The following is a 27,763-nucleotide window of genomic DNA, read 5'->3' as shown; positions in this document are numbered from 1 at the left end:
CGCATCCACCGATCGCGGTCATCCGGTCCAAATTTCCATGTAATTAGTCAAAAAAGTAATAATTGAATTGAAAAAAAATATATTTCCGGTAGAATACACGTTGCTGGTCATAATTCGAAATCCAGAGAGTAGGTATGTTAATCTGAAAGAATATAAGAAGTGTAGCATGGATTTTTTTAAATTCTTTGGTAATTTTTATTTTGACCGATGTATTATAATCCTGCGGGAGCCCTCGAGGTTAGTTACTTATAAACGAGGTTCAGGCTAAGCGCTATCTGCGCTCAGCCACGTCAAGCCCGGTTAATCTGAAAATGCCTTTTCAAGGCAAACAGTGGCAATTCAGTCATAAAAAAAAACAAAAAAAATGTTTACTTCAAGTCATGTAAAACTAGTACATCTGAATTGGAACGTGTGATTAGCGCGCTGTCTATATCGATTAGATTAATTTTTTTGTGGTCTATTTTTGACGTGGGCAGCAGATGTACGAGTGGTTGTCCCGCGCCGAATGGTGCGACGTGCGGTTGCTGTGCGGCGGGCGTAGCTTGAGCGCGCACCGAGCGGTCCTCGCCAGTGTCAGCACATATCTGAGAGTAAGTAATAATGTAATTAAGTATTCGAAATCGTAACTAAAGTGTTCTGAATAACTTTACTTGTATAACAGACGGCCTAAATAATTTAATTATTAATTAATGTGTTTAAATATAAATTAAATGCTAAGCCACAACAAAGCTCTTCGGTGTAAGATAAGTCGAAACACGCCCAATTATCCATTTCCGAGTCTAATAGTTCGTAATAAAATAATTTAAAGATTTTTTTTCTCCTAGGAAGTACTTCTCTCGTGTCCAGCAAAAGATTCGCCAGCGTATATCATCTTGCCAGATTTTGATCTCTATGCTGTGTCGTCCGTTTTGTATTATATTTATCACGGCGAAGTTGTAATTCAACGATGTCAACTTAACGAATTTTTGGATATCATTAGGAATTTGGAGATTTATATTGACCCGCAGTATTTTAAAATTAGTAATGGTATGGAACATTTAGATCATGGTAAGTATCAAGAAAATAATTTGTCAAAGAATGATGAGACATTTGCGAATAGCGAACGCGAGTACGTTAATAAGAAGAAAGGAATTAAAAATATCATATGTAACGTACAATGTCCGTTCGATGGTTTAGATTTTGGAGATAAAGAGATCCGGACTCGGAGTGAAAACTTTAGTTCATCTGCGGGAGATGTAGTGCGATGTGAAGACCGACAAAGAGGCTCGTTGCTACGTGATTTATTTATTGAGACATATGCTCAGAACGGTTGTAGTAACGGTCTGGGGGCGGGCGTGCTGGCAATATCAAATGAGCACTATCGTGAACCGAGATCTGTTGTTTTCACGAATGCTAATGCCGCCCATCCTAACACACACGCCGAGACACATAAGATCGTGTCTGAACTAAGATCGTACATATTACCGACATCCCAGAGACCTCTCTCCTCATATAAAAACCGTCAAGCTTTCAACAACTGTACGACGGAATCATTTGCTGAATTGGCGGAAATGCATAGAAGTAAAAGCGGCGAGAAAAAAATAAATGAAAATGGGAACTTGCCTCTAAATTTTAAAAATAGTTTTTTAATCAGATCAGAAAGTTCTACATTAGATTTAAGAATGTCGGTATTTAAAAATGACGATGTCGAGTGTATTTTCAAGAGGAGGAATTTTAACGAGAATTCTTCAATTAAACTGTGTAATCAAGAAATACATACTAAAATTGGTGTTAATCACAAGGATATCAATTCTAAAGGAATAGAGACAAGAGAAGTTATCCTAAATGAAGTGCTAGAAAGTCCTTGGAGTCCTCGGTTACCTTATTATTATAAACCATTTCGTAGAAAAACCGCTGAAACTGTTTCAGTTAATTCGATTAAGGTTAGTTTTGGTTTAGGAGCTATTTTTTTAATGTAATTTATCAATTAAAATATAACATTAATCTGTTTACTTCCAGAGTCAAATCGATGTGGGTAATGATAAAAATAATAACATAAATGAAATACTTTTGACTACTAGTGGAGATACGAGAAACGATACAAATAGTGAAATTGAAGATGCAGCAATATCACGTTCTTGTGTGAACGCTGGAGACGACTTAAAATGCACAACTTGTAATCAGGTTGGTATTCAATGTTTTAAAAATGTCAGTTGCCAAAGATTGTTGCATTAGACGCTAAGATCTAGTTTCTATTTTCATTTCTATACGGATATGGACATAAAATTACACGTTAGTAAAAAGATTAAGAACTACGGAGTTCTAATAAGTAAAAAAATAACTACCTCGTAGAAACGACTCCGTAGTCGGTAGTTATTTTTTATGTTTTGTTTTAACTTGCATGGATTTAGTATTCTTCTGGGATTTAAGAAAACAATATACCTTTTGTATTGATTAATGTTTGTCCAATTCTATCTACCTTTCCATTGCATTCCCTTATTTAAGGTTTATTTGATTGGACACTTACCATATAGTTGATAATTGTACTTAATTTGTGCATTTGTCCGTCAGGTTTTCACGAGTGAGGAATCTTTTACAACGCATATGCGTCGGCATACATCTATAACTAGATACAGCTGTGGAGAATGTTACAAAACCTTTTCACAACTCCGCAACTTTAAATATCATATGTCGGTGCATCGCGGTACTAAAGAGTTCGCCACTACTTGCCCAGTTTGCGGGAAATACTTCAACGATAGAGGATATCTAAGTAGTCATATGAAAATTCATAGGTAAGATTGGAAATGTTACGATTTAAAAACACCTTATCAAATATTCCAAGGAAGAAAATTTATAACAATATTTGGAGACTTTGATTCGAGTTATTAAAATGTTACGCTAATTTCTGTGATCGTCTGTTGCCGGTTGATATCTGGCTGCAAAAAAGTACTTAGTTTTAGTATTAAAAAATAAATATTTGTTTCAGAAATCGAAAGGAGTACAAATGTTCAATGTGCCCAAAGTCGTTTAACCAGCGAGTGGCTTATAATATGCATGTAAGAATACACACAGGTATGTAAAAGTGTTGTTCTGTGTTTAGCAAAAAAGTGTGTATTTGAGGTGTTCACGCCATTTCAAATTAATTGAATATAACGTTTGTAGGTTAGTAACGTGTTTATATAAATTAGCGACTTCTTGGGTGGTATGATTCATATCGAAACGATTTAAACTATGATAAGTCTTTACCTTTCTAAACAGAGGTGTCTGAAAAAAATGTTTACTTTATCTATTCATTTCGAATACATTTTCCCAACATTTAAGTAGGTGTCACAAAACATGATAAAAGCTTCTTATGTACAAAAATTATTAGCAGTAGATCTCATCACTTGTGTTCTTTTTCTGTCCATGAAGATTTAGTTATTAAGTTATGAACATTAGTAATGCAGAATATACCTAATGATTATTTTGAATCCCTCGTTCTGAGGCATTAAATAAAAAATGTCTATTATTAATGACGAATCGTGGTGACGTAGACACTTAAAAAAACAGGACTGCTCTATCATGCTGTATGGCGAATTTGCTTTGTGTATAGACTTTTCACATAGAGATCGTATAGTGATTTGACAAACCTTTAGACTTTCAAGGACTTTATAAGGATTGACCAGTCCATTTACTTATTTCATCATGTCCGGTACTTTCAAGATGATTGACAAAAAATGAAGCTATGACGCAAATGCAAAAGGACCTCTTAACTATTTGACGCATGTTGGCGGGTCAATGCTATTGGTACTGCTTAAATTAAATCGTATAAGTGATACAAAAGTGACTAATAAACAAAAAATAGTATCACAATGCTGCATTATTATGCGTTAACAATGTTTAATTAAAGAAAGGTATAAGAGCAGGTTAATTCCGACCATGAAACATCTACAATATATGACTGTATTAGGAAAAATGAGTCAGGATCCTACTAAATAGAAATATATAATCTTTGTTAATTCCAGGTGTAAAGCCGCACGTGTGCGAGGAGTGCGGCAAGGCGTTCTCTCGCAAGATGTTACTGAAGCAACACGCGCGGACGCACTCCGGCGAGCGGCCCTACGCCTGCCCGCACTGCGACCGCCGCTTTGCCGACCGCTCCAACATGACCCTGCATTTAAGACTGCATACTGGTTTGTTAGATTTATAAATGTGTTATATGTAATTAATTATGTGTGCATTTGATCCAGCGATATTGAGACAAAAAGTTTACTTTTCTTAGATAGTCAAAGCGCGCAAACCTTTGACAAAACTATCGGACAACTGTTTAGTCGGGCTTTGATTCCTATGAGCTTACATGGACGTACGCACACTATTCGATTTGATTTTTAGTTATGCAACTAAACAGTTGAATTGACTGCGAAACAATCGACAATCGCACAACATTTGTGCGATAGTTTAGGTTTCGCACGTTAGTAACTTTGCTACATTACTGTCAACAGGCGTTTCTTGTATAGCCTTAACTTACATTGCCATAGAATGGATAGGAAGCGTTAGTTTTGCCTCGAAACAAGTGAACTGGCGTAGTTACTCGAAAATTACGAGAGAATTATGTTTTGCACACCGAAAGGAGGCAGAAGATTGTTTCTGTCGAGAGTAAAAGAGAGAGATAAATCCAACTGTTTAATTTTACTAATGTATCATATTTTATTCTTACAGGAGTCAAGCCCTTCTCGTGTTCGCTGTGTCCTAAATCATTTACAAAGAAGCATCACTTGAAGTCGCATCTCAATTTCCACACCGGGGCCAAGCCGTATTCGTGCCCGCGGTGTAAACTCGCCTTTACACAGTCTTCCAACATGAGAACCCATCTTAAGAAATGCAACGCGCCTGATACAATACTCACACCAGAAGCCTCCTCTTAAAATGTACAAAATGAATATGATTATTGCAATCTAGTTAAATAATTTGGTTAATTCTTTGACTATATCTGACCTGACCCAGACATTCGAATTACTAGTGAAGAAATATTGTAACTGTATGCTGATGACGTCATACATTCAACAGTGTTGCCATCAACTCATTATTGTATGCACTACAGTAATATTTTGAAATTATCATTTTGTTTCTTATACTAACCATATTTTTTTAAGAAATAAAACAAGTCTATAAAACTAATGTCTTTTTTTGAAAATTTAATGCATTTTGATGTCTGTTCATGCGAACATGGCAACAGGGAGTTGGTAAGAGATCGTTGAAGATCACTATGAGTAAATTTTTTTCAAATAATAAAGAACACTGAACGCTAAAATGCATTCTTCTCATTGTTTAGTTAAAATAAAAGTAAAGGTTAAAAGAAAACTATTTTTAAAGATTTACCATCTGTTTTAATTGTATTTGGTGATGTAAAATAATTATCGATCGAGGTGTACAAAATTACAGGCCTTTACAGTATTTATAGATATTTGAGGCGTGTTAAACAATTACAATTTACCCCAATAACGAGGTGTACATTTGCTTCATATAAATCGTAAAAGTTATTGATACAATGTGATAAAATATTGCTTACGTTGATGTACCATAGTTTATGTTGTACTTATTATATGTACGAAACGTCTATCTCATTAAGGATTTAGAAAGATTTTATACAAAATTGATATTAAGTTTTTTGTTTTAACTTGCGTTATAAATGATAGTATATAGGTACGTAATATATTAACAATATAAGAACTGGTGATATACAGATAACATGCTTCGTTGGTTTTATTTACAATTACGAATTTATTTTATTTACTTTTAGGATGGTTGAAAGTTTTCGACCAATACATTGTCCTTTGAGTTAAAAACAGCTAAAGCTAACTTTGATGTTAAGAATGATAAAGATTTTAATTTTTAACTTATTCATTCATATGCTTAGTTTTGATATTTTAGGTAAAAATGTCTATAAAGGACAATGACATAGGTGAAAAAGGCTCAAACATTTTAGACGTCACCTAATTTATCAATTTTACGCATGTTAACAATTTTAACATGATATAAATATGTATTATGGGTAATTATAGTTAAATCACATTTAAAATGCTACGTAGTTTCATGGTTTATATGGTAAAGTGTAGCGAATACGAGAACATATCTAAGCTTTATTAGTTTGCTGCTGATGTGATTGGGATGACTGTGCAATATTAAATATGGTTTAAATATAATAACCCCACATACATACAATAATAAAAAAACGATTCTTATTATCGTATGATTTCAACACACTGAGATAAAACATAAAAGTACAAAAATATGTGTCTATAAAATTTCAACGAAAATATATATAACTATGAACAAGGAATGGCGAGAAGTTAACAAGATTACGTAACATGTAGCTTTATTTATAATTTAACATTACCTGCCATTTTAAAGTTTATCATTTACATTTAATGTTTGTGCAATAAAATGTTCATATTAAATTTAGTTTAAATAAAATATAAACAGAAACTAATTTAAAGCCACACAAAACCTTTTTTAAGCAACCTTTTTAATAAAACTAAATGAAAATTATGAAACTAATTTTTAAGATTTTCATTATAGTAAAAAATTAAAATGACAGCCAAGTTAATGTTACTCAGATAAAGTACACTTACGGCAGGATACTGAAACGACATTTAAAAACGTAACAGCTTTTAAATGATAAGGCCACATATAAACTCCTAATAATATTGAAATTTTGACATCTGTCTAGTTAGCTGTGCTTACGAAGCGAATGTTTAAGTTTCGTTTCAGTTGTCTGCCGTTAGTTAATTATTACAATGTGATCAATTTTATACAACCTGCGCACATTTATTATATTTTCAATATATTTTACATGCACATACATAATAATTGAAATGAGAACATTGCGCTTTAATTAGATACAAAAATTGTCTCTGTCGGTAAATAGTAGGTATAAAATATACAGTAAATTTATAATTAATTGCGTGTAAAAATCTTATTCGTACAATAGAAATATAGAAAAAGCTATTATATCTACATCGCACATAGGTTATTAACTTCGTTTATGTGACGTCACGGACCTATGCGCCATGCAGAGCGTTGCCTACAATAATATTCGCCAATCGTTTCATTACATATTTTATCTCAGCCTTTTCGAGTAGGAGAACCGTAATTACTTGAGACTTGGTTTATAATATAGTAACTAGTAAAGTCGGTGTATTAACATTACCAACGTGTAGCAAACCGGCCGACGCGGACGCGAGGGCGCGCGATACTACTCTACCACGTGAAGCACCATTTGTTCTAGCGTAGGGATAATGTACACGATTTGTCCATTCTATTCTAAATAACATTAGAATTAAACTGAAGCATACACGCGCTCACTCTCCACTATCCATCTCCAATCATTATATAGGAACGATCATTTAAAAAATACTACATGAATTCTTTCCTCATTAAATAACCTAAAAAAATTTTAACACATACAAACGCGCTTTTGGCACCTAATGCTAATTTGAGATTGAGTAGTTTCGTTTGTTTGTTGATTCCAAAATATCTAAGCCTAAAAAATATCTTCGAAAACATGGGCGTTCAAAATATTAAAAAACGCCAATTATAATGGAGAGTTGTTAACACTTTCTTTGGTGAGATAAAAATATTGAAGATGGCAAAAACATCAACAAACAAATCATTAATAGATAAAGTTAAATAAGAGTAACATTTATCAAAATTATTTCCGAGTCAACGGGCAGATATAAAAACATATTTACATGCAAACTTCGGTTATTATATACAAAATATATATTTAAATTAAATAATACGATGAGAAATAAATTTTATATACAATAGAACTCTACTAAGACATAAAAATTGAGCATTAACGTAAAGGCAGCGAAAACCTAACTTAAGTACTTCAAAGCCTAAGGAAATACTTATGTAATAAGAAGTTAAGGTAAGTACTTAGTACTTAATGACGTCGCGACTACTTATATCTATAGTTTACAAAAATGTACAAATTAAAGTTCATATCATAATCTCATAGCCACTGAATGAGACGAGTCGAATGTCACTCGCACGATTGTCTATTTAAAAAAATACTTTCGTTGGATCACAAGACTGGAATCACATGTTGCGGCGGGTAATCTCACGTCCGATAGGGCCGGAGTTGCGCTCAAGTGCACTCAATGATGAGTGGCTGGCTCGACTCTATGACGCTGGGGCGCGTCTCGCCCGTCGAGGAATAATGCTGCGGTGCCGGATCGTGCTCTTGCGCCTGCCCATGCATCTTACGGTATGGTTGGGCATGTTGCGAGTGCTGGGCGTGTTGCGAGTGCTGCGAGTGCTGCGTGTGCGGCGGCGACAGCGGGCCCGGCGCGAGGTGCGGCGTGGTGGAGTGCGCGTGCCCACCTAGCACGCCCTCGCCGGCCAGCAGTCGCGCACCCACTCCTGAGAGACCCGCCTGCGACGCCGAATGCACTTCATACGCTTCGTGCCCCTCTCTATCGTGGCAGTCTTTGTCCATAGAACCTGCAAAGTGCACGCGAAAATGAAATCGGTCGCGTTTAGCGAGAGCGCAAGTGAAAGTTGCGGTTCACCTACGAAGAGAAAGTGCAGCGCGCTGCAGTCGCTCTCGACACTCCGCTCGGTAATATTCACTCTCAATACTACGATTTGTGTATTAATATAAAAATAATATTTTTTAAATTCAGAAAAAAAATGCAAGTGAACTAAATGAAGTACTCGTAATACATACCCATGCATTCAGTGTTCGCAGCATTGGTGATTGCTAAAACTTCTTCGATGTTATTAGGTTTACAGCTAGTGGTTTTCCAATGTGTTCTTAGTCCGGATGCACTTATATACTTCTTGTCGCACCCCTGGCACACATAAGGTCTGTCATTCGTGTGCAGTCGCTTATGGAGTTTCAAATGGACGAATTGAGTGAACTTTTGCATACACAGATCACAGGCGTATGGTTTTTGGCCTGAGTGCAGTCTTAAATGTGTCTTCAGATTTGAAGTGGATGAAAATCTCTTCTTGCAAATGTCACACTGGTGAGGTTTTTCTCCAGTGTGCACGAGATGGTGTTTCTGTAAGTGCGCAAGCTGCGTGAAGGACTTATTGCACACGTTACATTTGAAAGGCCGTTCTCCGGAGTGTGTCCTCAAATGCACTTTCAAATTCGAGAGTTGACCGAATGTTTTACAACAAACGTTACATTCGTAATGCATTTTTCCGTCTTTTTTCTTTAATGGATAAGGAAGACTTCTGTATCCGCGAGAGGACTGTGAGTTTGGACTCATCGGGGCGACCATAAGGCTGCAAGTGCCATCTGGACTCATGCTACCGTGTTGTGGTACCAGTTGACCATTGACGTTTGAGTTTTGTATTAAACTCAACTGTGAGCAGTTTTTAAGTGTGATAACGCTAGTCGACGAAGGATAGTGATGGTTGCTTTGAGCGCTTTGTGACCTTTCATATTGGTGAGTGGATGACACGGTCGGTGAATAAGTGCTAGGCGGTGATCCAAGTTGCGTGATAATAGTAGAATTGGGTGGTGAGTATAAGCTGTATGAGTAATTTGGGTAGTGGCTTTCATATCTTGTCTCTCTTATTTCGCGTATTTCTCGTATTTCTCTAATTTCTGTCGTATGTGGGATAGCGTGCGGCGGCGATGATGAGTAGACGGAGGTAGCGTTGGGCGCCGGTAATTGTTGTGGTAAAGGCAGCAGTGATGGCAAGGGTGTTAAATTGGAACTAGAATCTGGGCTGCAGGCGTTTCCGTACCTTTGACTCTTTTTGTATGAATATGCCATTTCAGTAGGAGACGATGGTGGTGGCGTCGCGTTAGGTTGACGGCGATTGGGATCATTGTTATTTGTATCCATTCTACTTCCAGTTAAAATGGTTTCTAATATCCGTGTATCAGGCGGAGAGTATCTCATGAAGGCCGGTTGTGGTGTTGGAGATATTGTACCGTCTTCATAATAAGGCTTATTGATAGGAACAACTGTGTTTTGTGACGATTCTAAGACTATTACAGTAGAAGTGGCTGGGTCACGCCTCGGCGGAGATAAGTTTTGTGGCGAGATGTTAGCCACGTCTTCCGCAATAATCAGTTCTTTCTCACTGTCGCAGTCCATGTCTTTGTGATGCTGGTATTGGTATGCTCTTGGCATTTTTATTTTAACTTTTCTGTATTCATTTCGGTGCATATCTTGATCCATTTTTTGCACTATGACAGTTTCTTTTGGTTCATTTGTTTTATTCGAGCAATCAAGAACATAGTTGGAATCTACGTCTGAATCGCTGGAATCCTCGGGTGGTGTAAATTCGTCATGATAACCATTGCTGTGGTAGCCTTCATCTGATCTTACTGAACCGTCATTTGGCGTCAGTTGATGTTCATAGTGTTGAGCGCTGCAGTGAGTTAAGCCGGGTGACTTACTTCCTAGTTTGTCCTGGTGATGTTGTAACATCGGAGAAGGTCCTCGCATATCTCTCATATGTATGTTTTGACCTGGTGACCTGTTGCCATGTAATCTAGGATTATCAAGTTGATGTATTACTACATGCGATGTACTTTCTTTGTGTTGATGAATGATTAAAGTCTGATTGTCTCTATGGTGCATTTTGACTGGTGACGGAGGCTGCATAAGACCATTCGGCGATAACGTTCTATGTTCACTGGCCATTTGGTTATCACTTATTGATTTGTGATGCATAATGTTACCCGATACATCGGTTCTTATAATTGTCCTTTCGTTCTTATTTGTTATTCGAGGATCTTCACGTGGTGTATAATTGTCGATGTGTGCCTTTTCAATAGATTCACGTTTTATTCTTCGGGTGGGAATATCAGCTTCTAGAAGTTCTTTAGGGTTCGTTAAGCCGAGCACGTACTTCATGTGGTTAAATGCAATCTCCGGATGAACTGGAGCCGGGGGTATGCCATATGCTTTTTTGATAGTTTCCTCTTTACCTGTGAAATAAAATAGTCTTATAGTAATTATAATTCCTTCCAAACTTACGTTAAGAATTTTAATAACAAAAAGGTGCTTACAAATTGAGTAAGTTGCTCTTTCAGGATCGATATCATATCCTAGCCTTGTCGCAAAGTCTTTGCAGTACCAAACCATTAATTCTTCATTTGGCATAATATCTCTGTAAATAAAATAACAAAAGTGTAAGTGAAAAATGTTAGTGATAAGTGACTTGCGGAAATGTGCAAATAAAGTAACACTTGACTATAAAGTGAATGATATAACAATAGTTCCGTGTTTGTGTTACCTGATTGTATAGAAGTATATGTGCTCTTGATGCTGGCAAGCCACGAGGTTCATAACAGAGAGGGAGTAGGCAGAGGCCACGTAACGCATCCAGTTCGCAACACTCGTGTCCGATCCGTCCAGGTAATAGTAATCACTATCTTTAAATATCTGTAAGAAAAAAAAATATTTTGTTACAAAAAATATGTTTTAAATTTTAAAATCTGCTCATGAAAAAAAGTAGAGACTTTGAATTTTTAGATTGTGTAAAAGTCCAAATTAGATGAGCTGAATCTGCTGAATACTGAAGTTTTAGAGCTTGTTTTATAGCTGTGATGTACTAAATGTAGTGTGAAGCTGTTGTCTAAGGCAATATAGCACGTGGCACGTGTATGGTATTTGCATCGCGCGTGAAACTGATAGCGACTACTTGCGATCGGGAGTCAAGGACTAGATGCAAGTCGCGTGTCGTTTAGACGCGGAAGATAACATATGTTTGTATTGTAACGTTTATTTAGTTGTTGCATCTCAAACATTTTATAATTTAAAATTAATTTTAGAAGGTATGCATGCGTTTATACATTGGTATATTTTTGCTTTTCATTGGAAAAACCCACCACCATATAAAAAGTTCTAAAGCCTATTCTCACCTTAATATTTCCATAAGTATGATGTCTGACAGTTTCCTGTACCTGGCCCAACATAGAGAGGAATAGGTTAGTTAGAGAAGAGAGATGTGCATTTTTATATAGAAGCATTTACACGATGAAGTTTTTCGTATTTTGCTTTTAGCAAAGTAAGCTAATACCAGCGGATAGGAAATTTCAAACTATTTACATCGAGAAGCCTTAACCCTGTTTGAATAGGGGATAGAATATTTAAATAAGCGGAGTATAAATAATTGCGGTTAATACTGATTGTATTATGATATAACTTACCCTCCAATAGTACCGCCAGGAAACTTTGTCGTTGGGTTTGTTAGGCGTTCTTGTGCCTTCAAACGGGCCGAAGCGAGTGCCGCGGGGAATAACGCCCGTACTCCATACTCCTTCAGTCTGTAATAATTTTGATTTCAATTATATTGGTTTAATCAAATTAAAACAAAATGTAAATTCTCTGTGCTAGAAAACAAGCTAACACCCGCTAAAGAAAAACCAGAAGTTGATTTACTAAATGTTTAGTAACATTACCTACGGCGTTTCATGTGAATTGTGAACATACCATAGATCAAATTCTTTCCATAAACAATTTCCTATTGGAATTTAGTGTTCATATAATTTGGAAATTTTACTGCTAGCGGTTAGGCGCTTTAGCTTTGACAGATCAGAGTAAAAAAACCCAATTCTTACCGGTGTATTAGGCGTTGATAGCACTACGGAGGGTCTTAATGCGAGGCTTCTGGGTAAGGTTTTCTCTGCTCTGTTGGGCGTCCCTCTCTCACACGGCACGTCAGGCACTATGTATACAGTGAGCCGCTCAAACTCCTCCTCCCTCATCCTCGTCACATCGTAAGCGCCGGTTCCGACCACTGCTGCCGCCGATGCAGCATTTGTGCTGCCGGGGCTACCCGTGCGGCCGACCACAGTCGTGCTCGGAACATCTTCGCTTGTTGACTGTAAACGACAATCAAATTTTATAAAACAATACTAAAGTAGGGAACTGACAACGTGTACATACGTTATTATGGAAATAATATTAGACGAGAAGAACATTTTCAACAATCGTTCTTAATACTTTATAGTTACGACGATTTTTGCCTAATTTTTTAAATTTGACTCATTCATGTAAAACTTTTGAATTACCTTATCTAATTGTATACATTTCAAACTAATCACAAGTAAGTGTAGTGAAGGGAAATTGGCATGTTCTTCGAGATCTATTGTTGATTTAGTTCGGGGTACAACATTGTTTGTCATTTCCGTGTTGTAACGATCGAGAACATATTAGTTATATTGCCGTTGATGGTCTCTCGATCAGACTGAGGTTTTGTTTACATCTACATATTAACTTGGCCGATCTAGCTAGAACCCTGCACGGTACGTTACGTTGAAATGGAAAGTAGTGGCACGAAATTTGTTTTAATTTTTTTTGATATTATCTCGCGGGTCGTCTTTAACGTAGGTTAAAACAAAAAGGTCAATTCGAAGTACTTTTATGTAAAATAATAGGTCAGGCAACGAATAAATTTGGATTCCCGAAAATATGCAAACGAACTGCATTTAACCCTTTTCCATCTGCACTCTTAAAGTAACAATGGAGTGTGAGTCGTAATGTTTGGGGCGAAGAGTTTACTTTGGCTAAATAAAAGTGGAAGAGTGCTGTTCGATAAATGGGCGGTGCCACTACTGACCCAGTTTTGTAATAAGTGCGCACTTTCCAGTGCGCACCGACTGCCCTGTATGCCTATTTATATTTTCCGCAAAATTTTAATATATTCCTGGTATGTTTTATTTCCTTGAATAGTTTAAAAATTGAAGAAATTTTCAATTTTTTTTTATTAATGTTGTCATACGTATAAGTTTAATCCTTACCAGTCTCATTTTGAAGGTAAATAACTCCTTATTTCAGGATTTTCTTTTTGTTTATTATAATTATGTGTACCTGAAAAGAAACAATTTTTTTATTAACATTTTTAAAATTAAAGGTAGTATTAGAATGAGGTTCGATTGTTATGTAAGAAGGTACATAGTTTAAAACTGCGTTTGTAAATTGATTTAAATGTTCTAAAGTAAAGCATTGAATATTTGCCAAATTGGCACGTTGAACACGGAAAGTCTCAGTTACAAAATTCTAAAGATATATGTTAAAATATAAATAATAAATTAAAAGACACTAGGTACGATGAAAAATTCTTAATACTAAAAAAATATTTAAACACAAAAACAATAATAAGATCATATTACAAATTAATTTAAAACAACAACCAATTATCAAATACATGTAGGCTTCAGTTTCACAAGATGGCCACCCTACCAGTATTCAGTGTTCGTCATGGGCAAAGAGTAAACCTTCATAGAAATCATATTAAAAATAAAACATGAACAAAAACAGAATTCGTTAACAATCCAATTGAGAATAATTGTTGTTAAAATAAATCTTAGTAATATATTAAACTAGCTTTAGCCCGCGACTCCGTTCGCGCGGAATAAAAAAAAACAAAAGCAAGTAGCCTATGTCTTCTTCCAGACTATCCTCTACATCTATGACAAATTTCATCAAGATCTCTTCAGCCGTTTAGGCTATAAACTCTAACAAACATCCATCCATCTATCCATCCATCCATCCATCCATCTAAACTTTCACTTTTATAATATTAGTAAAGTAATAGTAAGATTTATTATTTTTATATATATAAATTCTTGGTAATGCCAATGTCGCAACCACATTAAGTACCTAAGAAGTAAAACAAAACGAAATCTTTACTACCGATTGAACAATCAACAAGAATTTTTCCTATAAATCGCTTTCAAATTTAACATGTAAACAAGGCACAAAATGTATCGTTAACACACCAACAATGTTCCTTACGCAATCGTGTGTAAAGTGGCATGAAACACAAATATTTACATTCTCATAGGAAAAAGCCGTAGATCGAAACCCTATAGCCTAAATCAAGCTTAACTATTGTTGACGATTCATAACAATTTCGGATTAAGTCAGTTAGCGTGTAACCGGAAAACCTGAAAATAAACATTGGCCTACGGTAACCTTATTTCTATATTTCCGTACAAAATAATTACTTATAACAATATTGGAAAAATACAAAATTGACAGTTATTTTATCCTATAATCTTAAACAAATAACATATGTTAAAAAAAACAATACATTTTATGCAAGTACAGTATTAATATTAGAAAGTAAATCTTTAAATATATTACCTATAATGTAAAATTTACGTTAATATCCAATTATTTTAAAACTCCTCATGATATATTATGTTGTTTATAGATTGAAATTTAGTAATTTTAAATAAATAATTAGATTTAACTTATAATTGTTAACAATATACTTACTTCCCGGTTCGTTATTTATAGCCAGTAGCGTTGCAAGATGAGTTTGCACAGCCTATAGCAAATATGATAACATGTATATTATGCATAATATTGTTATAAAACCATAATTGCTCAACAAAACTGTATAATTTACATCAAACGATAGTTTACTAAGATATAAGGAAACATAATTCTTTACATTCTAACTTTTCCACTTTCTCACAACCTTTTATATTTTTCAATAACAATTTCACTATCTAAACATATGCAATTATAATTTTTATTAATAATTGACAATCTTTCTTGGTCTAATTTTATAATAGAAGACGTGCCTATAAAGAAAGATTCATTTTGTAAAAAATTGTACACTTTTCACATGAAATTCATAAAAAAATGAAAATGTAGTAAGGGCTTAGGAATTACCATTTTAATGTTTATTGCTCAAAAGTTACATTTAACGATTATTTTATTAAAATAACTATAAGTTGCCGCTTTTGTTATATTTTTATTCAAATAAAATATTGTTTTTACTAACTATTCTATTAAAATCTACTAGTCATGTCAATTTATTTTTCCAATAAAATCCGTCTTTTAAACTCTCAATATCAAATGCGTTATAATCTCGTTTAGAAGCAGTCTCATCTGTTATGTTATTATTAATAGTGCATCTGTAGGGCAGAGAGTCACGTGACCGGGCACGGGTAAGTTACATAACACACGCGTCACATTACCAGCGCACGCGACTTGTTCTGTGACCTCTACTGCATGGGGACTCGAGCAAACTATCTTAACATGGAACGTTCTTTGAAATCTTATTAGAAAAATATAGTTTTCTTTTGTTTAATTGCATTACTAAAGGAACACAATTAAGGCATTAAAAAGCAAAAGTAAACTATCAACAGCGGTAGTAAGTTAAAATATTTTGTAGATTGTTAATAAGTCGTAAAATATAGTTACACCACTGGATCTCTACTCCGTACGGTCTATTATTGACAAGAATACATCATCAACTTGCCCTTATCCATCATGAGGGTTGGCACAATATGTGCTGTTCTTCCATACATATCTATCAGTCGTCATATCTGAAACCACTACTTTCTTAAGCATATCCTACAAGATTGACAAGAATACGTAGTTAATATTTATTTTCGCAGATATATCTTAGGGAGAGATCTATCTACGCTTGCCTTTCAATAGCTAATCTAAACAGGAAACAGAGAAAAAACTACCAGACACGTAAGCCGCGAATATTTAAAGTTTCATTCATAATTAAATTTTAATTAGGATCTATTTATTCACTGAATGTCGTCTTATCATATAAATCTTATAAATGTATCTAATGTCATTCAGTTTGAACGTGTGAATAGAGAACGTAATGATAACGAAGTATCGTGATATTACTCGCATAACAGCGCGCGCGCATCAGGAAGTTAGGCCTTGGAGTGATCGTGAACTTGCCCTATGCGCCGCGCTGCGCTGACGTATACCGATGCGCTAACTTGGCAACACGCGATCTTTTTTTTCACACATTATGTAAGGTTATTGCAATTGTGTATTTATATTTCTTTTACTCATTCATTTACGATTATAACATATGATATTTTTACGAGTTATTAATAACTAGCTTACGCCCGCGACTCCTTTCGCGTGGAAATAAAAAAACACAAAAGTGAGTAGCCTATGTGTCCTTTCTGAGTATCCTCTACATCTATACCAAATTTCATCCAATTAGGTTCAATCATCTCTACAAACTCTAACAAACATCCATCCATCTAAACTTTTGCATTTATAACATTAGTATGATGAAAACGAATAATTTTTTTTTTGTTGTTTTTGATAAATTTTTATTTACTTTTTCTTATGCTTATTTATATTAATCAGTTTGTGGGGATTTTACATAGGTAAAACATTATTATTTTGATGGCATTTGGCAATTTATTAAGCCTGAAAAAATGTACTTAATCTAAAGCACTATTAAATTTAAGAATCTGAATAATTTCACAATAATTGAATAAATTGCTTAAAAGGATCTTAATCATAATTGAAATATTCAAAACTCTCAAATACTCAAAATACTCAAAAGGATTCTATCGTACAAAGTAAATTACACAAAAATTTAAATCGTTGTTTATTAAAAAATATGATCTGTGAAATAGAGGATATAACAGAGGTTTAAATGCAAGATAAGAATAAAGCGAATTTTGTAACAGATATAAAATCTTACCTTTAGAAACATGGAGTAATTCGATTTGTCCATTATATTGCTAAGAAATTTTGCACATGCAAGTGTGCAACGGGAACTAACCTTGCAGTCTAATAATAATTTAATACGCCAATGTTTCCACTACAAATAGACAGAGTACCGGCTAGATAAAGACCGTATGTTGCCTACCGCTGAGGCGGAATTGATACGTGAACGTTGATATCAACTAATAGCATGTGATTGGAAAAAAAGTAACATTACCTCAAATATTTATTTATTCTATTAATAAACTTTCACTATTAATGTAAATATTCTCGTTACAATATTTAAAAACCGGAGAAGAAAGGAACCTCTTAAATTTAATTACTATTTAAAATGATTGTACAGATAATCAAAATCACAGATTTATGTACATCTCTACAAGTATTTTTATTTCATCGTTAAGAAGATCGTCTTCCGGTAATTTTTATATTTTGTTTACATGTAACTTCCGCATTTAATAAAATCGAACTTTAATTTCAGAGAAGTTTAAAATCTTCGTGATACTTACAAAAACTTTTAGCGCATTCTCGATGGTAACGTTAGATGTTAGTTTTGTTATTGGTAACAAACAAGGGTTGTTGACCGACGTTTGTGGCGGATGTCGCGCGGCATATGATGGTGCCGGCGGCTGGCGCTGAGGGCAGCGGGCTCGGTGAGCGCAGCGGGCGCATGGCGCGCGGCCGCCGGCTGGGCTAGCGCGCGTGCCGCGGCCGGGCGCAGCGCATTGCACAGCTCCGACCTGCCCCACGTCTAGCGGCGGAGCGCTTCGCACTAACCGCTCGCCGCTACGCCGACCGACCTAGATGCACTTTTACGACGACGAGAATGCAATCGACACACATATTCGCGTCTCGTTCCGATAAACGCATCGACGACGAAAGCGGCCCGTGATGGAGAATGCGGACGAATTTGACAGCGAGTGCAGCGAGTGCATCACGCTCGCGCCTAGAGCGCACCGGCTAGACGCGAGCGGGACGGCGGCGGCGGCGCGTCGCGGCGCGACTCGGCGATGCATTCAAGTTCATTACTTCCGTAGTGTGGCGAGCGGCCGCCGAGCGCCCTGACCGTGCTCCCGATCCCAGTCCACACTATATTGACGATAGCCTGTCTCGTCGCGGGAAATACGAGTTCTTACAAACTTTCCTGATAACTTTTCAGTTGCTCCGAAAGCAATGGGCAGACAATAAAGTAGGTTTTGCGTTACAGGGATCCTTTTTGTTCGTATTGCCATCATTTGTTAATTGCATAGTCATGGCAGCAATTAATAATATTTTCCAAAATCTTAGCTCTTGTCGCATGTTTCACAAAAGTATGTATGTATGTATAATATTGATTTTTTTGTTATATCGAAAGTTGAGTAATTAAAATAAAGTTAAAAACAAGGAGCTAGGCGCTAGCGTGAGAACGTTAGCGAAAGCCGCGAGGGCGGGCGGGCGTGCGACGCGGCGGCGGGCGGCGGGCGGCGGCGTCTCCCCGGAACACGCTTTCACTCTCGCGGGTCGTCGACACAGCCTTCACGCACCCTTACCTTCGACTCTCGAATCATCCTTAACCCCCCACGCAGCTCCTTATTAGATCTCACTTCATGGCGGTGGATGCAAACAACATGGGTTCAAAAGTCACCTTAACGTTTTATATTTGGGTCCGTGGTAAGGGTGTTGCGTTTTGCCTCCTCGGGAGGCGCGCCACGCCACACCCTGTTACCTACCATTATCTACCATTATCCAATATTGATTTCACTATTTACAGTCCGTAATCTGTTAACAGCCTCAAACTGTTCGGACGTAAAATAAAGGACTAGACAGCTACCATGCGTATACCGACGCTTTCAATGTTATTAACATTTTGTCATACAAGTAATAAAATGTGCTACATATTCAGTTTATTTTAAGAGGTTTTTGTTGCCTTTTCTTGTTAATCGATTACTATTATTATCTTTTCGACCTGATAGTCGAGGGGTCATATGTTATGTTTACACATCGAAAGAAACTCCCTGAGTTCTAGATAACGCGTACCAATATCGTTTGTAAATTACTTAAGGTATTTTTATAGGTGTTTGTTGTATATTGTCACGCCACTTTTACAGATAATACGTGGTTTTCTAACGATGATTTAGTTTAACTCAGTTTTGAGAACTACAAATAAGCATAGCCCTTGAGTAGTTTAACTTACTTCTAATAATTTGAAACTATAATTTTATTTATGATTTGCCATTTTAATGTATAAATCGTTATAATTTAACTGGTTAAGAATGTATTATGTGTAGTGTATTTATTATGTTAGTAAAGGGGATCGCCAGACAGTTAAAGAACAATTTAGATTGTGTATTCGCTTAGGGGCTAGGGGGGACCCCGACCTATACCAATGTCTGCCCTTTTCTGGCAGCTGACGACCTATCGCAATATTTAAGCTGTTAACTGTTTTATGAAATATTGTTAGTACATTAGACTTAGTAGTCTAAGGCAGTAAAATTTTGCGTATGTTAATAATAAACACTGTGTTGTTTCAATTGCAAAAAAAGAACGTTATATCAGAGAAATTGAAGTTACAAATGAAATTTTTAAAGTATTTCCGTTTAATTATATTCAACATTTTGATTTTAATTGATATAAGTATAGAAGTATGTACCTAAATTTACCATTACATTTCTAATAAAAACCTGTGAACAAGTACTGTCAACTTAAAAATACTGAAATATAAAAATCACAACCAATTGGCGGTCAATTAGAGCGTGAAAAGCGAAGCGCATCAAAGAAAATGCAGTTTTCCAACGTCGGCGGAGGCTTGTGCGCGGTATCAAAACACTGAATCTTCCGGGGTGAACGGCCGCGGCGGGCCCCGTCCCACTGCACCCCCCGCGGCCCACTGCGCTAGGCCTGCCGCCCGGAGCCGCTCGCCGCCCGCCGCCCGCCGCAGCGCCCTCTCTCGCTCGCTCGCGCCGACCACCGCGAATAAATCGCACGCTCGTGTGTGCGAGGAAATGCGTTCGCTGTGCTAGTATTGGGCACACGGGTCGATGACACCTTCACCAATTTTCCTTAGGCTTACGAAAGCTTTTCAGATTTTTGTTTTTATTATGAGTTTTACGTAATTTTTTTTTTAAACTGAATGAAGTTAGACTGAAATGCAATGACCGATACATTTTAAAAAAGGTATAATAAATACATATCATAATGCAGTAATTTAAATTAAAAGTTCTTATCTATCTCCTTGATTACATAATGAAGTATTGTTCAAATCATGTTTATCAAGTTCAATAATGAAGTGAAGGGGCAACGACAATAGTGTTTGTTTTATAATCGTACGGTAAAAGGTTGGAATTCCAATCAGTTTATAAGACAGCTTCTTTCATAATCTGATCTTAGGATTTACCTTCAAATGAAATACGAAAGAATAGGGCATACAGTGTTTATTTGTGTTAACAATAGTTGAGAATCATAAATAAGTTAGTAAGTTTAAATTTCTATTGGAACTAAACCTGATAACAACGTTTTTATATTTCCCAACTATTAACCAAGCAATTAAAATACTTAAACATTTTTTTTTCTTCTGCTAAATTGTGTGGATTTTCTGTATCTTCATCATAAGTTCAGTTAGTCCTAATATGTTAAAGACGCGAGATGGTAGATTTGTCATTTAAATACTAAGTGAGTATGTGTCCTGTGGTATAACCAATATTGATCTGAGCGGGTGCAACGTATGGCGTAGGGCCTGTCTATATCTGTGCAAGTGCCCGCAGTGCAAACTCTATTTCCCCCTTCTTGGGTAGGCTTCAATACTCATTCATGCCTTTTTTCCCGCTCTATCCGGCCGCCGGCTCATAATGCGCTCCCGCTCGGGATGCTTCCGTGTTGACGTCTCTACATACGCGCATGCACTAGACCTAGCCCAATGCAGCGAATTTTGCGTAGGGTCGTTGTCCTCGCCTGCCTATATCCGTACCAAACTTTACAGCTGCCCGACAAAATGTCCCGATAAATTCATTCCATATTCACTCTCAAATCTACATTTCTTTCCTATTTCTCCTAATTCTAACTAATAAACAAATCTTCTAATGTAATATAAAAAAAGTTTACGTGAAACGTGTTTTATATTTTGCGCAGTTTAAATAATTACAAGTAACGTTACAGTGTGCTGAATAACAACGGTCGTGGCGTTTATTGCGGACCCCAGAAGACAATGACTCGCTAAAAAACGCCATTTGTGCAAATTGTATTTTTTTTCGCTCAAACTAAATTTGTATAGCTTCAAACCTTTTTAACGACAAAGACAACAAGATAACAATAAATGCGCAAAAGGTTCAAGCAATAATTTAAACAAAACATAATGAGTACGAATAAAAAAGTTGCCTTTTTGCTCAGTTACTAGAATTCACCAGGCTGATGGCAGTTCCAACATAATGTTACTGCAATAAATGGCATGGTTACCCTAGGACAATTTCTAAATTTTTTTAGAAATATAAAGGTGTGTACACAATTTTTATGCGATTGTAAAACAATTATCTATTATACAACTCCTTGTTTTAATAGGCATTGAACAATTTAAATTTTAAGGAAAAGTTATGATAATATTATTCTGAATGTTTGATCAAATTATCATATTTGAATAAGGTATGTAGTTAAAGAGATAAGGGTGAGTCGCCATAAGAGGTTATTAGCCAGTGATCGTGGGCAGGTAGATAAATCGAGTGCACAGAGGTGTGAAGTGCTAGTCTAGAATGTGGCTAGGGTCAAAAGCCGCGCAGTATGTCAGCATTTAGTATTCCGTGAGCCCGGGCCCCGGCCGGCTAACGGGAATTCTCGCCCGTCTACACCGGCCTTTACTTTCATCGATCGAACGAACCACGGTTTACTTTCCTTTGTTAGTTTCGACTTCGTAAATAATTTGCTCTATTTAATGACATGTTTGTATTTTATTAACTACCTACGTTATTATTTAGGCCGAATTACTAATAAATTCTAATATTAATTGTTTTTTTTTATTCTACCTATTTTATAATCATCTTAAGAATATGGGAAATATAGTAACATACAAAGTCAGCTGCATTATATAAAAACCACAGTGACAATGAAATTAAACGGTTGTCGTGGCAAAAAAATGTGAAAAGAAAGGAACAAGTGTTTAGTTAGAGCGCAGGTAAAGGCGAGCGAGGCTCCACATCGTATTGAGATGGCGTACCGTTAGATGCATTTGAGCAGTTTTTAATCAAATGGACGGGATATGATCGATCGCTTGTAAAGCTTTTGTATTCCTTTTTGAACCTGCGCATGTCTAAAATATGTTTTGAAAAATATTAAATTGTTCTGTGGTACCAATTCCTGATATTGATTCTGAGCATTTCTTTATTTTATTAGACAAAAACTATTTAACTACATTCAATTGACTTATTGAAATTGGTGATTATTATTGACTTTTTAAGAACGCATCTCGATGCATTTTTCTCTTCCCTTAATTTAATTAGATTTAGCATTTAAAATTTAAATGTTGTTCATTATGAACTAAAAAATCATGATCTCTACATATCCTGCTTTCATGAGAGTTTTTTTTCACTAAAATACTTTCTAGAATTTTGCAACAAATTGACTAAACAAGACAGATTTTTATCAAAAGTGAAAGTAACTTGAACCTATAATTTCAAATTGTTAATTAGGCTTATTTAATTCAATCATCATTTTACAACAGTATATGTATCTTAGATCATACAATCTGTTTATATGAAAAGAAGCAGGTAGTTCCTGTATGTTCTATTGTATAATGTTACATATTCACCGTTAGAGTGCAGCGCGATGTGAGTGCGGCTGCGGGCTACCGTTAGCTGGCGGTCATAAAAAAAGATGTGGGGGTGATATTTGAGCCCAGTACGTCGGAATAAACTTTGATTGGAATGCGGTGTACTATGGTATTTAAAGTTTTTGTATATATTACTATTTGAACACTATTAAAAATAATCATACTTCATATTAATATTATAAATGTGAAAGTTTAGATGGATGGATGGATGGATGTTTGTTAGAGTTTGTAGCGTAAACGGCTCGACGGATTTCGCTGAAATTTGGCATATACGTAGAGGATAGTCTGGAAGAACACATAGGCTACTTGGTTTTGTTTTTTTTTTAATTCCACGCGGACGGATTCGTGGGCGAAAACTAGTTAAGAAATAAGTACCCACGCGCTCTCCAGTTCTTTGACTAAAATGTGAGGAACGAGAAGGCGGCCTGGAGTTGCCAATAAAAAAACGTTTTGTAATTAGAATGCAAGATAATATAAGAACAATTGGGAATCATTCAGAAATGATTAACGAATATGTAAAAGAAGTTTTTAACATTAAAATTTACAAAATATAAATAAACATACCGATCATCGTATAATTGTATTCTGCTATAAGATCATACTTCAGTATTACTTATTATTTTATGTAATAATATTCGCAAATGTTCATACAAAATATGCATGAAATAAAAAGTGATGTATAATAGATTATGGTGCGACGACCTTTAGGTAGGCCCTCAGCTACCGGAAAGCGTGCGGCATACAAACTATAAATACATTCACTGAATCAAATGTATGTGGAACACTATGACATCGATAGCTTCATGACGCTCGCCCGCGCTGCACTTCCTGCGAATTTTGTTCCATATCTCTATCATTATTCACACTCTATAAGAATAGAAATAAAAGAACCGTTCACTTTATTGTCTACTATTATGACAGTTTCGCGGAACGTACGTGATTCGTAAGGCTTATTAAATTGTTTTGCAACTTTGATATCGTTATATCAATGTAGAGTTATGACTCAAAAGTGAGTACGTATTCATATTTTAATACGTATTTAAGCTTTTCTCCGTCGACTCCCACGGTCTGATTGTTTTAATTAGTTACTCCTCTTTAACAATTACCGTCATAACAATCCATATGAAAATGTGTTCAGTAGTTATTGTATTGTATTTAATCCAATAGTAATGGCACATCATAGTGTGTAGGGAGATCATATCGAGTTAATTTTCCCCAGGGCATAGCAACTGAAGCTTGAAAATAGTGATTACATAATAGATGCGTGGTCGCCCCGGGCGCGAGGTACCGTTGTCCGGACAGGTTCCAGGTTCCACGCACTACCTCCCCCCGCCCCGCACGACTCAGACCCCGCTCGCCTTGCACCACGCGTGCCCGATGTTTACCGAGCATTTACTTTCTACCCATCAAGGACCTTCCTGTCTCTCCCACGTAACTCCGAGTGCAAGTGATAATGTAAGCGAGTGGACACGCATTTTTGTTTTTCTTTTCCCTTATAGCTACAACCTGTTATAGAGTCTTGGTTTAATATGTTTTAAAACGAATAAAATGTTTGTATAGGTAGATAGGTATGAATTACTCCTAATTTAACTAACTGAGATGTTGTCTAACATGTAGAGGTAATTGCATTTAAGTAATAAGATCTATGGTGAAAGAAAATTCTTACGAGGAAGTATTATTTTAAGACATTTAAGCAAAATATGTATGTATGTATGCTTGCGTCATAAAGATTCGAGAACGAATCTTAACTGTATAAATTTGTAAGACAGAAGTCAAGACTAATTCAACTTTATTGTCAGCGGTGTAAACACAAGAATCGCATAAGCGAAAGCTGTGGCCGCGAGCTCGCCGCGGTTCAATGACCGACTTTTCACGGGTTTGTCAGCCCGCTGTTATATCATCGGCGTAGTCAGTGTCATTGCCGAAACACCGGCATGCTTACAAGCTAATTTGCATCTTTTACTGATTCGCATTGAGTTCACTTTTGTTTGTTATTCTTTCGATCTTTTTTGTGGACGCTCGTATATATGCAAGTTCACGTCTTTATGTACAGCAGCTATAGCTTGAGTGTTTTACATGTAAATACTTTTTTAACATAAACGAAAATAAACCTGTTTTGAGAGTTTTAAGTATAGCAGGTGACTTCAGAAGACTGAAAGAGGCTATTGACAGATCATTTGTGACATTATTTTATTACAAAAACATATTAAACAATGTGTCAATAAGATTGAGATAATGTTATTCCAACGTATGAAAATTCATATAATGGCGTAGTGCAAATTCGTAATCATTATAGGAATAAAATTATTCGTTATTAAGTGCGCAAGCGCATTTGCTTATTAATGCAATTCAGGCTGTGATTACGAGCGTGGGGTTACGTAAGCTCGTTGTGGGTAGATCACGTGTGCGAAATATTCGCCTTGAAATTGAACTCCCAAAAGTTCAAGATTTGCTTTTTGCAGAGCGCGCGGCTCACAACAACAATAGTAAGCCATGTGTGCGTATGTGATGTGCATGTGTGCGTCACGCTAGGACGTCATTTTTTATGTAATTACAGTCCCGAAAAAACGTCCAAACACTATACCATCTGAGTGAGCTAGATATGATTTGGTAAAGTAAAAACCTTTGACAGGTTCTTGACAGTTGCGATAAAATGCTTCATATTATAATTTTAAGTAAAAGAAGTTAATTTTTATTGGTGTATTTTATCCAGAGACACATGTGCTTGAAGAGAATATTTTTGTAACTTAACAGTATCTGTGAATCGTTTCCTTATTTGTGCTAAAAAGGCATAATATGTAAATGTCATTGAACTCTATTTACATTACTTTATATACAGCTAATAGTAGAGCTTTTATAATCAAAGTTATACATAAAATAATAGGTTTCCCAATTTTTACCTTACTACTACTTACCTTACTACTACTACCTTACTACTAAACATCTCAATATCAACATCATTTTAATTATTTTAGTTTTTAAAGTATTAAACCATTAACTTTTAAAAATTACAATCTTCGTACTTTTAAACAATTTTACTAAATACCTTGTTAGTCTAAAATAAAATTAATAGTCAAATTATTTCTATGGCACAATCTATTACAAAACATTTTTATTAATATTAGAATACATTATAAAAAGCAACTAACGTCATATGTATTAGTAAACAATGTTTAGTGTTTACATTTTTATTCAGAAACAACGTCTTGACAGTCACGCGTTGATGTCTTTTTATTGGAAGAACATTATAAGTACATTTTAGAAGGTAGATCAAGAAATTAATTTAATACATTCATTTTGAACTCGTTAAAATTCTTACCGAAAACAGCATAATAATCCAGGTGATTTGCACGTCGAAATAAATCCAGATTCAGATGAGAAAAATCCACAGAAATTGTTTTTTAATTAAATCACTTAAACTTAACCACCTCACAGAACCGTCACTTAAACAATATTTAAAATTAAAAAAAAATATTAAAAATAATAAGTCTTTTTTGAGATCTATGTTGCTTTCAGTGAGACACTGTCGAGCTAGAGGTTCATGTTGGCGGAGCGCGCATCGAGACGGCGTAGCGTGCCGTTGGCTCCGGATAACTGATAAAATGTAGCTCGGTTCACGGTCGGCGACGTCCTTCCTGCGCCTGCGCTCGCCCGCGGCCCGCGCCCGCGCAACCTCTTCCGCACTGCGGGTGAACGAACTGCTGCGCAAGAGCGGGACGCCTAGCGCCGGCTCCAACGCCAATGCCACGGCCGCATCGCCTCGCTTCGCTTATGCAAGCTATACACCTTAGGTAGTGCATTAACACATCACACTGGTTCAATCTGTAAACACGAGCAATTTAATCGAATCAGTTTCCAGGCATAACCGAGTGTTATAATACACATTACTGTATAGTTTTTCATCTACACTAAAGGTTTTGCCTGTAGGATATGTACGGAAGAGTCAAAGACGTTATAAAAAACCTGACGTGTGTGGCTAGTATAATCTGTGCCTAGCTTGTCGCTTCACAAACACTTTTTACTATTTCTATCTAGCTAGGCAAGGTGATCTAGTACGGACGATGGATTATGATAAATAATCGATTAAAGCGGTTGAGATTTTTTTGTTATTCATCTTTATTAATTGCAATTCTATTTGATGTAAGAAGGTAGTAATTAAAAACACCTTTTTTATACGTTATGAGTTATAGTCGATTTGTAAATTAACTCGTCGATTTGTAAAATACACATATATTTATGAATGTCACGTTTATATTGTTGTCAAATAATGGAACTACTCGTAGTACCAGCGGTAAATTTTAAATATAATTAATTAAAGCTACATTTCAGTTAACTATACATCAAATATTTAATAAAGACAAATTAACTACATTTTGGTCTTTGGAAAATGTTTTGTAGTTAATTAATAATTGTATTTTTACATAAATTTATTATGTTAATTATTTTGTAAATCAAAAGTCTGCACAAATGATGTTTTCTCAGAATTGTATTAAATATTATTATACTTCGAAATATATACGAAATTGGT

General features: G+C 35.8%; 2 protein-coding genes across 3 annotated transcripts; one reads left to right on the top strand and one right to left on the bottom strand.

Moving 5' to 3' along the window:
- Positions 1-479: 479 nt before the first annotated feature.
- On the top strand, positions 480-4,883 carry LOC106105315 (zinc finger protein 239-like). The gene is made up of 7 exons (XM_013285606.1): positions 480-590; positions 825-1,922; positions 1,999-2,163; positions 2,551-2,771; positions 2,966-3,051; positions 3,984-4,151; positions 4,678-4,883. The coding sequence occupies exons 1-7, from the start codon at positions 480-482 to the stop codon at positions 4,881-4,883; spliced, it is 2,055 nt and encodes a 684-aa protein (XP_013141060.1).
- Positions 4,884-7,710: 2,827 nt separating this feature from the next.
- On the bottom strand, positions 7,711-26,867 carry LOC106105583 (PR domain zinc finger protein 1). Of its 2 annotated transcripts, XM_013285979.1 has the most exons (9): positions 26,555-26,867; positions 13,739-13,808; positions 12,557-12,820; positions 12,146-12,262; positions 11,858-11,899; positions 11,230-11,378; positions 11,003-11,103; positions 8,693-10,921; positions 7,711-8,466 (listed from the first exon to the last, which is right to left on the bottom strand). In XM_013285979.1, the coding sequence occupies exons 2-9, from the start codon at positions 13,745-13,747 to the stop codon at positions 8,111-8,113; spliced, it is 3,267 nt and encodes a 1,088-aa protein (XP_013141433.1). In that variant the 5' UTR covers positions 13,748-13,808; positions 26,555-26,867; the 3' UTR covers positions 7,711-8,110. The 2 variants fall into 2 exon arrangements, with proteins under 2 accessions (XP_013141433.1, XP_013141435.1); XM_013285981.1 differs by lacking the exon at positions 11,858-11,899 and having other exon boundaries at positions 26,555-26,866.
- Between the last annotated feature and the right edge of the window lie 896 nt (positions 26,868-27,763).

The sequence above is a fragment of the Papilio polytes genome, unplaced genomic scaffold (genome assembly GCF_000836215.1).
Source record: "Papilio polytes unplaced genomic scaffold, Ppol_1.0 DF822845.1, whole genome shotgun sequence".
NCBI classification, from domain to species: Eukaryota; Metazoa; Arthropoda; class Insecta; order Lepidoptera; family Papilionidae; genus Papilio; species Papilio polytes.
The sequence above is the reverse complement of the archived record's forward strand: the minus strand, read 5'-3'. Positions and strand labels throughout refer to the sequence as shown.

Coding starts and splice junctions, on each gene's coding strand:
- LOC106105583 (XM_013285979.1), bottom strand. Junction 11,379..11,857: donor ATACTTATGGAAATATTAAG/GTGAGAATAGGC, acceptor TTTTTCTTACAG/ATATTTAAAGATAGTGATTA. Junction 10,922..11,002: donor AAGAGCAACTTACTCAATTT/GTAAGCACCTTT, acceptor TTTATTTCACAG/GTAAAGAGGAAACTATCAAA.
- LOC106105315 (XM_013285606.1), top strand. CDS start 480: ATGTACGAGTGGTTGTCCCGCGCCGAATGGTGCGACGTGCGGTTGCTG. Junction 3,052..3,983: donor GCATGTAAGAATACACACAG/GTATGTAAAAGT, acceptor TGTTAATTCCAG/GTGTAAAGCCGCACGTGTGC. Junction 4,152..4,677: donor GCATTTAAGACTGCATACTG/GTTTGTTAGATT, acceptor TTATTCTTACAG/GAGTCAAGCCCTTCTCGTGT.